Raw genomic sequence first — 14,307 nt, 5'->3', positions numbered from 1 at the left:
ACTCAAGCAGACAACTGGAAGCGACAAATGGGACAAAAGTTGCTAATCTTAAGCCAATGCAAAATGCATATTTGATGATAGAGATGAGAGCAAGGCATGCCCATGATTTCGGATCCAGCTTGAAGGTTTTCCAGGCAAATCATGCATTGTTTAACGGAAACATTGCCCTGATCTTCAAGAATCTCCTTCTTCAGTCCTTCAACTGATTCATTACTAGCAGGAACAGGCATCAATTTGGCAACATCTGCGTTGTTCCTCAGCACATAAGTGCTAGCATCTTCTTGCTTGTAGCAGGAGTAATCGACAAGAATACTTATCGAAACCATCATAGGCAATACTTTTTTAGACCTGTTATGATCTGCATTGGCTATATGATTAGCACAGGTTGAAATTCGGTGTAAAATGGATGGCTGCTTATGCAATGGAACATTGATTCTTGTTAGCATGGTAGAGATTTCATCCCATGACAAGTTTTCACTGCCTGATCTTTTGCAAGGAGCCCAAAATTGGTGAATTGAGGTGCTGCTTTCCAAACCAAATTCAACTAGCACATAATCTTCATCATCTTCTAATGTGATGTCTGGTGGATAGATGAGCTCCACCTTAAATTTGATGAAGAATTGTTGAGTATCATCATCACCATCATCGGATGGTGCAGGTTGATCAGTTTTGGGTATTTCAAGATGATCAGCCTGCCAGGCATCACAAAAATCATCAGATGGTGTATCAGCTTCATGCTCCATTCTCTAAAGTTTGAAAGAAAAAAATCCAAGAAAATAATGACCTTTTTTTTTTTTTTTTGGTACACAAGAATTTCGAGAATGGTTTCTGAAGAATGCCCAATTCAGTTCTTCATATATATAAACATCCTAGGCAAGTCCAGAGATTTGATTAATTATTATCAAGATTTTGTGTATTAATTGAGTAATTAAATGGCAGTTTTTAGGAAAGTTGGGATTGTGAGAATTTTGAAAAGAAATGAGCAATGTGGCAACTAAAACCGACCTCAGATACTTATTATCAGCTGGAACTATTTGGGTACATATATGTCTCATTGATGAGCTTGCCAACTAAACAATGCTGCAATTAAGAATTACTCTCTATAAAATTTTGTGGGAACATCAAGAAAATATACATACAGAGATTTGTTACCATCAAATGATCAAGGTTTTCTTCTTAAGCACATGGTGTTTGTACCACCTTGTATTTGCCTAGAAATATTTGGAGATATATTCACAGAATTTTAATCTTGACTTATTCCCGGTAAAGGGCATCGAAAATGCATGCATCTCATATTTGTGTTTGTTTGCCTTTTGGAAAAGGGTTATTTTGGAAAATTAGATTCTTCTTACAGAAAAAAAATTAATCATGTCATAGGAGACCAATGGATTTTTATTTGATGAAGAACCTCTAGTAAGGTAACAAATTTTTATTACTAGTTGCTCTATATGTACTCATAATTAACCAATTTTTCTCCATGCAAAGCTTATTTTTGCACTAGGTTCATTTCCTCGTAGATAGTTTTGTCCCTGGTCTTATTAATAACAAATTTTTATTATTATTATTTTTTATCGGATTTTTCTAACGGATGCCCTTAGGGCACTCATTAACATACATAGTATTCACCTAACCTACTATATATATCATTATCATTACTATATAAAAAGTATGAATGTTGGTATTGGGTAGTGCAAGTGTAAGCACTTTTTTATCTTAGTTTTTGTTATTCCTAAATTACCCTCATGTCTTTTAATTAGAATTATTACCTTTTAATGTGGCACTAATTCAAAGAAATAAAACACTCCAATTGATTACATTTTAATGGTATTGGTAATTATAATTAAAAATTCCTCATTAAAAACTATTTACCTACCCTTGAACTCCATCTCCTATTATTATACGTATCAAAATTTCTTAATTGAAGCATGAAAAATTTCTCATTAGTCATTAGTTGAGATTATTAAAAAAAATCAATTTCAAAAAATAGATACTCTCTAGAAATGGAGAAACATACAATGACAAGGAAATCCTTATTCATATGTATATCTTCACACAAATATCACAAATAAATTTTACAATTATGCACTTTTACCAATATGAAGAATTTTTCATGTTGCATCCAATGAAATTTCAATATACAAAAAGTGATGACACCTTTATAACTGAAATAGCAGTATTAAACTAGAAAAAAGGAATCTAAAATAGCACCATACAAACCACTATTATCATTAATAGCAACTGATCAAAACAAGAAAAATCGAAATAAAATTGAAAACTATTTATAAAATGACATAAAGTAAATAGCGAATGAATTAAAAAGTTAGAATACAATTCAAATAATACCAAAGACAATATCCAAATCACTAATATCCAGGGGAAAACAAACATTGTTATTGACAATAATATAGTAATGCTTCATTTGTATTGATTTGAACAAACCAATTCCATCCATCAAGTCAGAAACCATCTCTAATGATAAAATAAGGATTATAATAAGAGTAAATATAAAATGAAAATGATATCCAAATTATTTTTGGTGATATCCAAAATACCCTTATTTTTCTAATGATTACATACATTTATTGCATTGCAATATTAGTGAATAATGGAAGCGATTATGAAATGAAAAGCTTTAAAATTAAGTAAAATTTCATTTATGGTGACAATTGTAATTAGACAGATTTAATGCATTCCAATAATCGATAATAATGATAGCAGTTATGGATTAAAAGTTGGCAATTAAACACTAAAACACTGCAATAGACAAAAAATTTATATTGAAATTATTAATTAGCCACAATTCTCATTCCAATTTCATGATCATTAAAAAAACTAATATTAAAGCCAAAAATATTGTCCTCATATGAAAAAATAGACTTGTTGCTCTTGCTTCGCATTGGATTGTGCTAAAAACATGAATAAAAGAAAAGGAAAATAGAAAAACTCAACTATCTCTATCTATAAAATTTCAATTGTTAGAATATACAAGCCAAAACAACTTTACGTGATGGATCATTTATACTCCATTATTGATAAAAATAGAATTAATATAATACAAAGAATTCAAATTACATTTATATTTATTTTTGTAACTTAATTATATTCTTCGCTTATAAAAAATTGTGATGATTGTGGTTTATATGCAATAGAGTCATGAATATACAATAATTTTGGTAAAACATGATATTATCAATATTTGATATGTTAGAGTTCAAGCTATAAATCAAAAAGTGTTTCGTTCGTGATTTCAAATTCAATTCTAAGGGATATGTCAACTACATTGGAATGTTTTCTGTCTCTTTTCATTTAATAAAATTTTAAAAGTAACTAGCTTAAAAAAACTATACTATGATGTTGATGATCAAATTTTCATAAAAAATTTTTAGTACTACGTATCTGAAAAATAATATATTTTAAGATATTACAATCACGTGCAAAGCACGTGAACTATTACTAGTATATATATATGTATATATATACTAATAATTATTATTCGCTCTTGTATTTATACACTTTTCCTATTTAATCTTGCTTACCCTCCCTTGTATTTATTTACTTTTTCTAATTAATTTTATATTTTCAAAAATATAACACCTGAAATGTATCTTGACGAGTGTCCTATGGGTACCGTTAGACAAATCGTTTTTTATTAGTTGGTGTGTATATACTCATAATTAACAAATTTTTCTCCGTGCATATTTTATTTTTGCATAATCATGCCCTTGCATGGCTTGTTTATATCTAAGCAATGATATGATAATTAAAAGATGATTCATGGTCTCTATTTCTGCTGGTTGATTTCAAAATATCTAGAGCTCAGGATTAAAAGTATCGTTTAGAAGAAAATAGCTTGTAATCATGGGAACGACATCTGTCTCCAAGCAGGAGAAATAATGGTAACTTTATGTCTCTTATAATATCAAGTCGGTAAAATTTGATGTTTTATTCTAAATTCATCATATGACCCATATATAGTTTTTTTTTCTTTAAGGGACAAAAAGGTTAGATTGCATTTGTAGCTAAACAAATGACTCCATCCATATTTATTTTTGTCCTTTAAAAAGTAGGATCTAACACGAACTCTAATAATTTTTTTTCTCTAAAAAAGTGGGATCTGACCAACCCATATTCATTTTTGCCACTAAAAAAATAAAAAAATAAAAAGTGATCTTTCTGTATACTATAAAAAATGATTGCATGTAAGTCATACGGTAATTTCAGGCTAAAAAACAGTTAGAAACTTAGGTTAGGATTAAATTTTGCTAACTTGAATTTACAAGGGACGTAAAATTAATTTTTGAAAAGCGAAGGTTGAAAAAATTTAGTTGGCGAACTGTGAGCGACATTTTAAATAATTTTCCCTAGATAATTTTGTGCCTAGTGTTTAATCCATAGTAGCACATGACTTAAACGTTAATATCTAGCCACATAATTTTAACGAAGAAAGCAGTGATAAGTTTATTTGCTAAGCTTGCACCATGCAAATATGAACAAATTCACAGCCTAGGCAATTGACTTCTGCGAATTGCCATAATCTTTAGAATTGCTACTTGTTAGTAATATAGCTACTCAGTTATGGGCTATAACGTACGGGCTGTGGCTGGCATGGAATTTGAGAGTTAGGAAGGTGATACCGGAAACAGGAAACTGATTCTGTGGTGGCAAATGAGCGCCATATTTGGAGCTCATTTGGAGGGAAGGCAACAGTTGTGCAGATGTCCTGCTGATAACTAGCCTTGACAATGATCCTGGGGTGATGATTCTGAGAGAATCACCTAACGGAGTTAGAAAACTGCTGGGGGGGGGGGGGTGGGGGGGGAAGGGAACAGTTGTAAAGATGTCCTGGTAAAAACCAGCCTGTACAATGATCCTTGTGGGGCAATGATTCTGAGAGATTCACCTAACGAAGCTAGATAACTGCAGGGAGCAGACATCAGGGTAGCTTTCCCGGGATATAATCGTAGATCAGGACCTTTGGCCCCTCCAAAGAACCAGAGAAAGAAGTGCCATATCCTTTTATATTACGACCTTTCATTCGAGCAGCATTAGCAAATGCAGGAGATTGTCATACAGTGCCTGAGTTAAAAAGGATCCCTGGAAACATAGGAGGATGATGGCATTTTGCGGCGCAAGGCTAAGACGGTGAGGGAAGCAGCAGTAGCTGGTTACACTGAGATATACTTGGTACAAAGTAAAGAAAGCTTGAAGATAGAATGGGGAGTTAGCGTCATAAAGGATCATAAATGAATGAATAAACCATCCAATAAAGCCTCATTCCTTTTATCATCTAATTACAGCCTCTCAAAATATCATCGGACGAACTAAGGTATAATGAAAAGTAAGAAAAAGGAAGAGGGCACGCACGAAAATCCACATTGAAGTAAAGCTAAAGCTCAAACATACACACAAGCAAATGGACCGCTAAGCTTGAACAAATTTATGTAGTCCAAAACAGCAGCATCATGTCATCAGTGAGCCGAGTTTGCAGATGCTGTTGTTTTCTTGAAATCGATCTTATCAACTTTTACCTCTCCATCAATTAGTTCATAAACATAGACAACAACACGAAGGCCATCGATGTCCATCAGCACAAAGCTAGGATTGACATCATAGGTGATGCTACTGTAGGCACCAGTGGCAGATCCTGGGTTTATTACCACCCCAGCCTCATGTTTATATGCTGTGAACTGATGTGTATGACCAGTCACAAGAATATCAACATCCAGCTGTCTCTGAAGCATGGCCAGTGAGTCCAGGTCCCCCCATGGAATAACCTTCAGAAAGGCAAAATTCCAGAAAGATTATGATAAGATCAGATTAAAACCAGCATTTTATTTGCAGCCAGAAACCTATACATTGGCATATCATATGGCGTGCTGAGGTATGGAGAAAGGGGGGGCGGGGCAGTGGTTCTTAGGCTCAAGGGAGGAGACAGTTTTGATGCTATCAAGTCTACCACTATAGCAAATGCTGAAGAGGACGCACAAAAGCTGCTATTGCAATATTAAATTAGTTAGATGAAGTTCTATCTACTACCAATTAGAGGTCAGCCTGACCCCAGGAGGTCAATGCACGACCCCAAGTTAAGTTCAACTAAAGCAGAAGAATCACAAGAAAGAAAAGGAAATCAGACCTGGTGGCCATGGCATATTCCAAGTTTAAATTGACCAATGGTTAGAGTTTTGGTCTCTGGGTAGCGTGTTTCCTCGTCATATTCACCTCTAGTGATGTGCAGGTCAGGACAGATGGTCTTCAAGTAGTCATGAACCTCCTGTAAACAGCATACCAAACATTACGATAGTTCTGCTAGAAGCCATATACCGATAGTACATAAAAATAAAATAAGAAAAAAGGGCAAAATACATTTGTATTTCGAAACTTCACAGGGAAAGTGTAGAAAAATGTTTACACAAAGATTATACCAAGTCCTAAGATTACATTGGATATTGTCCAAATAGTAATAAACATGCTACAAAAGTCAGAAAGCCAGCTACCAGGAAGGAACCTGCTATTGGAAATCACACATTTGAATGAACTTTCCAAATGAACCACTACGAATGACTCCGAAAATCATAGCATTAGGGATATAACTAGAAGGGGATCAATGATCCACATGTTATTGGGGGGAAAAAACTAAGGAGAGTTTGTAAAACATCTCTACTCAAGTGCTTTCGAGAACTGAAGATTTAACTTCATCAGTTCGACAGAAAAAAAAAATGCCTTGCAACCATGAAGCCTATGCCACCAAATTGCTGAAGATTTTTGTGACAAAGCCCAAGTAAAAGCATGTCAGGAGTTAATCTCTTGAATAATCTGATAGACACCTACAATTGAGTTATTTTCCATCTATATATAATTTAATTTTCTTTCCTTTAAATCTTTCTCCCCTCTGATTTGGCATGTTCTTTAAACAAGCAGGGTTCACAGCTGAATAATTACCAAATGCTACAAAAAGGAAATAAAAAGAAGGTTTAGTTTCTAACATGTACAGAATTAGATAAGTATGCATGGATGATCCTCTAGGCAACAGCTTGCTGAAAATTACATCCTACTCACCCAAATCATAAGCAAGCGATCCTCATGTCCTTCAACTCCTCATGTATACAGTTACAGGGAAATTTTAACTCCAGTACATCAAAATAAAGCAAAACCAACTAAATGGACAACAAGAAGACTCAAGAAAAGAATTGCTTACCACTAAGACCCTTAGTTTCAAAAGTAGGCAAATTAACAGAGCATCATATGAAGTCTAAACAAATGCATCCCCACTACAAAGAAATCTTTCATGTCACACTTATCATAGCGGATACGAAATAGAGATCTAACTTTGAAAAGCTCCTGCACATTATCTACTCATATTCCTTTCTCTCCTTTCCAAGTCTCTATCAATACGAACCTTCTTTCAGACTGAAAGACACCCAAAAGGTTGTCTCTTTGAGCTTAACATCCTGTATCTCTATCAATTGACTGTAGCAGCCATATGTTCTTCCGCTGCTAAAGTGCACCTGTCCTTTGACAGTAAGGCTTAGCAGTAGGGGACTTCTAAGGTACGAGAAGAACCTCCAATGGCTCTAAAGCAAAATGTTACTCTTGCATTTCATACTCTTCATTCAGTTGTCAATATAGCTGTTTGATTCTCAAAAATATTATATCAGTACTGACCTAACAAGTTTTTATGGATATCTTGCCTTCCTCCTCACAGAGCTATAAGTAGCAGCTAAATTGACATTGGTATTGCTTTGGTTCATCCAACATGCCAACTATCAACCACAAGAACTTCATTTCGATAGATTTATAACTACTACACTGCTGATTACAATTTCAAAGCTACTTGAAATTTAGCTTGCATCTGGGGAAAACTGTATTTAAATTTTGATTGATAAACTAAATCCAGCCACTTTTGAGCTTTTTAATTGTTTCCAATATAGCTAAGCTCGCTTAAGCACTGCTCAAGCACTTAGTAAGTAAACAATTGGAAACCAAACTATTCAATGTTATAAATCAAATCTTATCCAAGATTTGCTTACATTATAAGAAACCAGCTTCAAATAACTAGACAATATCATTAAAGTACCAAATTAAGATTGAGAAATTTGAATATTTCACCCTTTCAGCTATGTTAATAAGACCAGATCTTTACTAAATTTTCATTATTTCTCTAGGCTAAGATTTTGATGACAAGATAAAATCACTCTGTATTGAAAAATCTTATGCCCAGAACCCTTTCTATGGCCAATTCCCAATTTTTGAGATTTTTGACAGTTCCTCCCCACCACACTTTTTACTTGATTACTTATTTCTGCACAATTTGACCATATCTGATTACGCTGTTTGAGTATCAGAGATAAAAAAGCTTTCTTTTTCTAATGAAACTAAACTCTATGGTTCTTCTAATTTCCCTTCTTCGACTTGCAAAAATAATTCAGGCCCATACTCATCAAAAAACGAATAATAATACCATGCCACTGATGTTTATTAAGCCTTCACTTGTTAGATTTCTGACCAAAAAATTTGAGATCTTCCTATATGAATCAGATCTAGATACACATGATTTACGTGGCAGCAATGCACTCTTGCATAACCCCCCCCCCCCCCCCCCCCAACATTATTGCATGGAAATGTAAGTGGTGTTTAACAAGTTTTGGAAATGCTCCAGCAAATCAAACAACCAAATCAACATATTTCAGGACCATCTTGAAGCAACAAACAGTTCATTAAGAGAAAAAGAAGAAGAAGAACTTCTAGGAACCTACATATAGTTTTTGAAACGACCTTCAGAGGTAATATTGACTTTATAACCAAGGGAAGCTCATGAACAACACTTTATCAAAAGCACAATTATGGTATTTCAAGATGCAGATAATAAAAGATGCATGATTACTTATCCCAAAAATTTCCATAAGCTAATGCTTATCCTTCTGTGGTGAGGACTCCCAATTAGACACCATGCTTATTGCCTAATATACAAAATCTAAATTTTCCTAGACTCCTTAACCTGTTCCTTAATTGGTAAGAAGTATTTGACAGGATGAATTTTTGAATTTACAAAAATTACACTAATCAATAACCATAAAGACAATGAACCTGAACGCTGAGTAGTCTATTGAAGAGTTAAAACTGCTTTAAACTTTTCCAGAAGCTCAAACAACAGCTTAAACAAATCTCAAAATTTTTTTGGATTTACTCTTCCCTTGACTCTCCAACAGCATTTCAAGTTGAAGTGTTTGACAGAAAAAGTTGGCATTCAAAGTTCATAAAGTGAATAAATACACATAGGTTTTAAACTGCATCTAGACAGCAATGCATTTATACAATTAGGGTACTACTAATGCAAGTGAATTGTTCCACAGTATTTACAGAAGTTTGCATTTGAGGACATTGCTATCAGTAGTCGATTAAATGGTAGTACCTGAGAAGAACTACAATGCGGACAAAAAATTTGAGAAATTGTTAAATCACATAAAACAAAAACTAACCAAAAAATATAAGATAACCGAAAGGCAAATCATGTAAAAAATTAAGTATTCATCTCTAACTTTCAAATACAATTGATGCCAAAAGAAAACTTTTTTGGTGGAAATATGACATTATGCACAATATCTTAGCTCTATGGCAACATCTTAACTCTCTAGACTACATGTCAGCAGAACTAAATCCTCACTGAGTATTACTTTTCCAAGTCACATATTTTCTGCATCACCTCTCATGAATACTCCACCAGTACGAGAAGCTTTTATTGTTGACCGAGTACAGTACAGTTCGCTTATTATATTCCTTCAAAACCAAAAACGAGCTCCTGCTTTTTCTTGGAAGTTAAATTTTCATTTCCTAACTAAACCACAAAACAAAGGAACTAAGATAAATTCACTCCCGAACAACAATTTACTTAAAAAAACCAGTCTGCAAAATTGGAACTAAAAACTGAAAATCAAACTAAAACTCCGTCCTAAAAACTCCATTGGTCTCTCACCCTTGCCTAGCTTACCTCTGGAAACTTTTCAAGAACCAATTAACAAATAAATGAATGAGTAAAAGGGGCAAAGAAAAGATACTTACTTTAATACATAAATTGCCAGTACAGATTATATGCTGGATCTTTCCAGGTACTAGCATAGACTTGAACTTTGTAGGCAGATCAGGTGCCCTGTGGGGGATGTGAAGATCACCCAATGCTAAAACCAGCACCATCCCTCCTCCCTCTTCCTTTTATTGTTCTTATCTTTTTCAATCTTTCCAAGTAATTTAAATCAAATTTCTCCAATTTTAATTACAACCCACTATCTGAAAAATTCCATAGAACCATAATTCAATCAACAATTCACAAAAACTATTAACTTGACAGAATGAAAATTTAAAGCTTTATGCTGTTTATACCCAAAAGATTAAAAAAATTAGAAAGAAAAAGAAAAAAAGGGTTATAAAATTTAAAGAAACCTGAGGTTTATGTGGAGAAATAGACAGGAGAGCCCATTGAGATGAAACCTCTGCAATGTTTCTTGAGTTTTATTGTTGAATGTTGACTCCTGGCATTTTCTGCATTTGCTCGATTAGCGTGCTTATTTATTGGGTTAAATGCAAAAAAAAAAAAAAAAAATCCACAAATTGTTGTACTACTTGCACTTTACACCCTAAAATATTTTAATAGGCACTTAACACGAAATTAATTTCATTCAAGTAATTTATTATCCAATAAAAACATAAATGGCAAAAATACGATTTTGGTGGAAAAGATTACTACTTTAATTAGACTAACTTTTCACTTTATAACAAAAAGTATGTGTGTGTGTATTATTGCTTCGCTTTGAATAAGAATTAAGACTATTGTGGTCAAATGAAAGGAAAATATGGAAAAATCATAATTTTTAAAATTATAATTTTCTTCAGCACATCATAATACCAGAGCTTCATATAATTAGTAAAATTTCACTTGAAATCTTCACAAGAATAAAATTGAAGTAAAACCGGAAAATTTTCATATGAATTTAGCACGATAATTATAACAAAAATTTAAAATACCAAACGTAAAATAAAACCCATACTTTAGTAAACAAAATATTGGACTCAGATGTTTCAATAAAACACCTAAATTATTTAATTTGTTACATGCATATAGAAATAAAATGAAAGTATTGCACAAAATTAGAGGAATAAACAGGACTTCACGGTGCCTTTTCCTTGATAGCAATCTTTTCTTACATAGGTTAACTTGAAATATGTAGTAAAATAGGGTTGTTGAGACTTTTGAATTCAATTTATTCCCTTTCTTCCCTTTTCCTACTTCTTTTGTTTTAACTTTCATTCAAAGTGATCATATATTTTATTGTTATATATTTTCAATTAGAATTTTATTATAAAATGAAAATTAATGCATTTAAAGTGGCAATATTTTTCCACCAAAAAAGGTATTTTTGATATTTGTAAGCTTTTAATAGAGGATAAATTGGTCATTTCATCAATTTATTTGGATGCAGTTAATTTTCTTATTATTTTTTAGTTGACCAAGAGTGTAAAGTGCCTAATAAAATAATTTAGGGTGTATGGTACAACTAGCGTAATAGTTCACAGAAATTTTCTGCATTTAATCTTTTATATATTATTTAAATTTTCTTCAGAGGAAAAAGAAAAGAAAAGGAAAAAAAAAAGTGAACTTGAATAATAACGGTTTGGGTTGGGCCTAAAGTAAATTACCATATACTACAATTAGGAATTCTCGTAAGGTTTTGGTGTCACTTGACTTGATAAAATGTTCTAATGACAAAATAACTTTTTGTATGTGTAGAAAATAAATGTCCTCAATATAGTTCATATAGGTTTAAGAAACATAGTAGATATTTTTATCGAAGAAAACAAAAAGAAATAAGGAGTAGTATGTCCAAAAAAAGTAGTAGATATTTATCAAAAAAAATATAGAAATTGAAGTATTAATTTACCAAAAATATGAAATATGATTTCTTAAAAATAAAAAATAAGAAAGATGACATGTCATGTTGTACTCCAATTCCTATTTCAGACCTATTATTAAAGATATATTCAAAATTTTTCATTATTTGCGGTTCTTCATTACATTGATAAAATGCAATAATGAGGTGTTGGCAATTTGGTTGTTTTACATTGAAATTGACATTTTATTAAGGGTTAAATGCAAAAAAATCCCTACTAACTATTATAAGAATTGCGCTTCACACCATAATCTATTTTAATAGTCATTTTACCCTATTAGTCATCTAAAAATTGACAGAAAAATTGATTAACTCCATTTATTTAATTAGTGAAATAACCAACTTATCCTCCATTAAAAGTTTAACTGGCAATTTAGGAAAATGACTCACAGGATAAATAGTTTGACAGCTGAATATTTATAAACAAACAAACGGACCGGCTCAAGAAAGAAATGAAGGAAAACAAAGGCTTTGTTTGGATAGAGCATTATTCTAAGTAATTATTTGGAATAATTACTTTAACACTTTTTGTGATGTGATATATGTGAGATAAAAAGATGGTTGGAAATATAAAAGGGTAAATTGGAAAATGTATTTATGATACAAGCAAAAGAAGGGAAACTTTTCAATTCTTAATTTCTCAACATTCGACTACCGAAACATATAAAAATCAATATATCGAGGGAGAAGGGGAGGAGGTCATTTTGAATGACAATTATTTCTCTAACTTTGAACTGTACCTTTAATTTCTTTTCATATGCATAAAACTAATTTAATTTTTTTAATTTCTAGGTGCATTATTTTGTTTCCCAGTTCTAATCTAGGTGTAGTATTGAACCTTTGCTGATATAATTGTGCTAAATTCATATAATCTTTTTTGGGTATACTTCATTTAAATTCTTGTAAGATTTCAAGTAATTTTTGCTGTTACGTGAAGATATGGCATTATGATGTGCTAACCAAGATGATGAGATTTTAGAAATTGTAACAGTAGTTCTTCAAATTTTTTTCATATTTTGTCCCCTTTATGTAAATATTTTCAATTAAACTTTTAATATGAAGCTAAAATTAGTCTTTCTAAAGTGAAAATTTTTCTTGCTAAAAGAGTATTTTTGTCACTTAAACTTTTAATGGAGGATAAATTGGTCACTTAATCAATTACTTGGCTAGACTTATTTTTTTCATCATTGTTTAGTTGACCAATGGTGTAAAGCGCTCATTAAAATAGTTCAGGGTACAAAGTGCAACTCATACTATAATTCATGGAGGTTTTCGGCATTTAACCCTAAGCAAAACTTCATAAAAGCAACTAAAAGCATTTTTGTTAGCATGATACTCACCAAAAAACTCAAATTTTATAAGTTTACCTTGTAGAAGCAAATGAAGATCTTGAAAATGTGATGCACATTTACCCTTATCCTTATTCAAATTGAAAGTGCGCAGTTTCAATTTTATATATTTTTTCATTGAATTGGACGTTTAAAGTTGTAGGTTCCTTAGTGCTGGGATTAGGAGCGGGAACGGTTATCAGATGGACCGTTCTCAAGCTGTCTCCTCACAAGCGGCAACGAAAGGTGAGAAATGATCTACGTCAGGAAGCCTTCAGCAGGGGCAAAAAACGACGCCATTTGATTTAGTGAGAAGGTAAAAAAAATAGAAGAAGTGCTGATCGTAATGGACCCATTACGGAACGTCAGCACCGAGAATTAGCAAAGTCCCGCACAAAATGAATAGTTGAAAATGAAAAGACCCAATTACACTCCCTCCAAAATGAAGCAGTTGCTGAAATCCACATCTGCCAAAAAATAGCGCAAGATACGAGAGGAGAAAATAACAAAGAAAAATAGGAGATTGGCAACATACGTGTGACATTGCGAAAAGCTGTGGAACTGTGGTATTGTTGAAGGAAAATCACAGCAAGGAGAAGCAAGAAGTGGTGGCAGAAGAAAAATTTTTTGTGATTAGGGTTTACTAAAAGAAGAAGAAAGGTGAACCCAAGTTACAAAGTGGAAGATCGTGGGATCCGGAGTAATGATCGAGCACAAAGCAGTCAGGTAAAACATGAGTAAGCCTAGAGTGATATAGTAATATGCGTAGTTTGACAAAAAAGTAGAAGGACTTTACTTGTGGATGTTTTTGGTGTACACTATGATGATTGCATAGAGGGATGTTACGTGAATATGATTTTGTGTATAGTAATTGATAAGTGCAGCGTCAAAGGAGTATTACGTGCTAGTCTTTGAGCGTCGAAACTGGAGTGGGAAATCTTGCGACACAACTGCTTGAGAAAATGTGTGCATGGGTTTGAAAGTTCGTAGGTGAAAAAAATGGGTGTAGATTGTAATTACTATGTGCTAAATAGATCGTA

At 32.7% G+C, this 14,307-nt stretch overlaps 2 protein-coding genes across 2 annotated transcripts; both read right to left on the bottom strand.

The window, feature by feature from the left end:
• Positions 1-2: 2 nt before the first annotated feature.
• On the bottom strand, positions 3-743 carry LOC113769408 (putative RING-H2 finger protein ATL35). Its single transcript, XM_027313856.1, has one exon. It carries the CDS (start codon positions 741-743, stop codon positions 3-5), a length of 741 nt encoding a protein of 246 aa, XP_027169657.1.
• A 4,466-nt stretch (positions 744-5,209) lies between these two features.
• Positions 5,210-10,522, bottom strand: LOC113767792 (vacuolar protein sorting-associated protein 29). Its single transcript, XM_027311988.1, has 4 exons — positions 10,435-10,522; positions 10,057-10,281; positions 6,134-6,271; positions 5,210-5,774 (listed from the first exon to the last, which is right to left on the bottom strand). Exons 2-4 carry the CDS (start codon positions 10,186-10,188, stop codon positions 5,469-5,471), a joined length of 576 nt encoding a protein of 191 aa, XP_027167789.1. The 5' UTR covers positions 10,189-10,281; positions 10,435-10,522; the 3' UTR covers positions 5,210-5,468.
• Between the last annotated feature and the right edge of the window lie 3,785 nt (positions 10,523-14,307).

The sequence above is a fragment of the Coffea eugenioides genome, chromosome 4 (assembly GCF_003713205.1).
Source record: "Coffea eugenioides isolate CCC68of chromosome 4, Ceug_1.0, whole genome shotgun sequence".
NCBI classification, from domain to species: Eukaryota; Viridiplantae; Streptophyta; class Magnoliopsida; order Gentianales; family Rubiaceae; genus Coffea; species Coffea eugenioides.
Note: the sequence above shows the minus strand (reverse complement) of the source record. Positions and strands in the feature narration are given on the sequence as shown.

Bases quoted from the DNA above. Each gene is read 5' to 3' on its own strand.
- LOC113769408 (XM_027313856.1), bottom strand. From the start codon at position 743: ATGGAGCATGAAGCTGATACACCATCTGATGATTTTTGTGATGCCTGG.
- LOC113767792 (XM_027311988.1), bottom strand. From the start codon at position 10,188: ATGGTGCTGGTTTTAGCATTGGGTGATCTTCACATCCCCCACAGGGCA. The intron at 6,272-10,056 runs GTAAGTATCTTT...TGCTGTTTACAG, and splicing joins CTGGCAATTTATGTATTAAA to GAGGTTCATGACTACTTGAA. The intron at 5,775-6,133 runs GTCTGATTTCCT...GCCTTTCTGAAG, and splicing joins GAATATGCCATGGCCACCAG to GTTATTCCATGGGGGGACCT.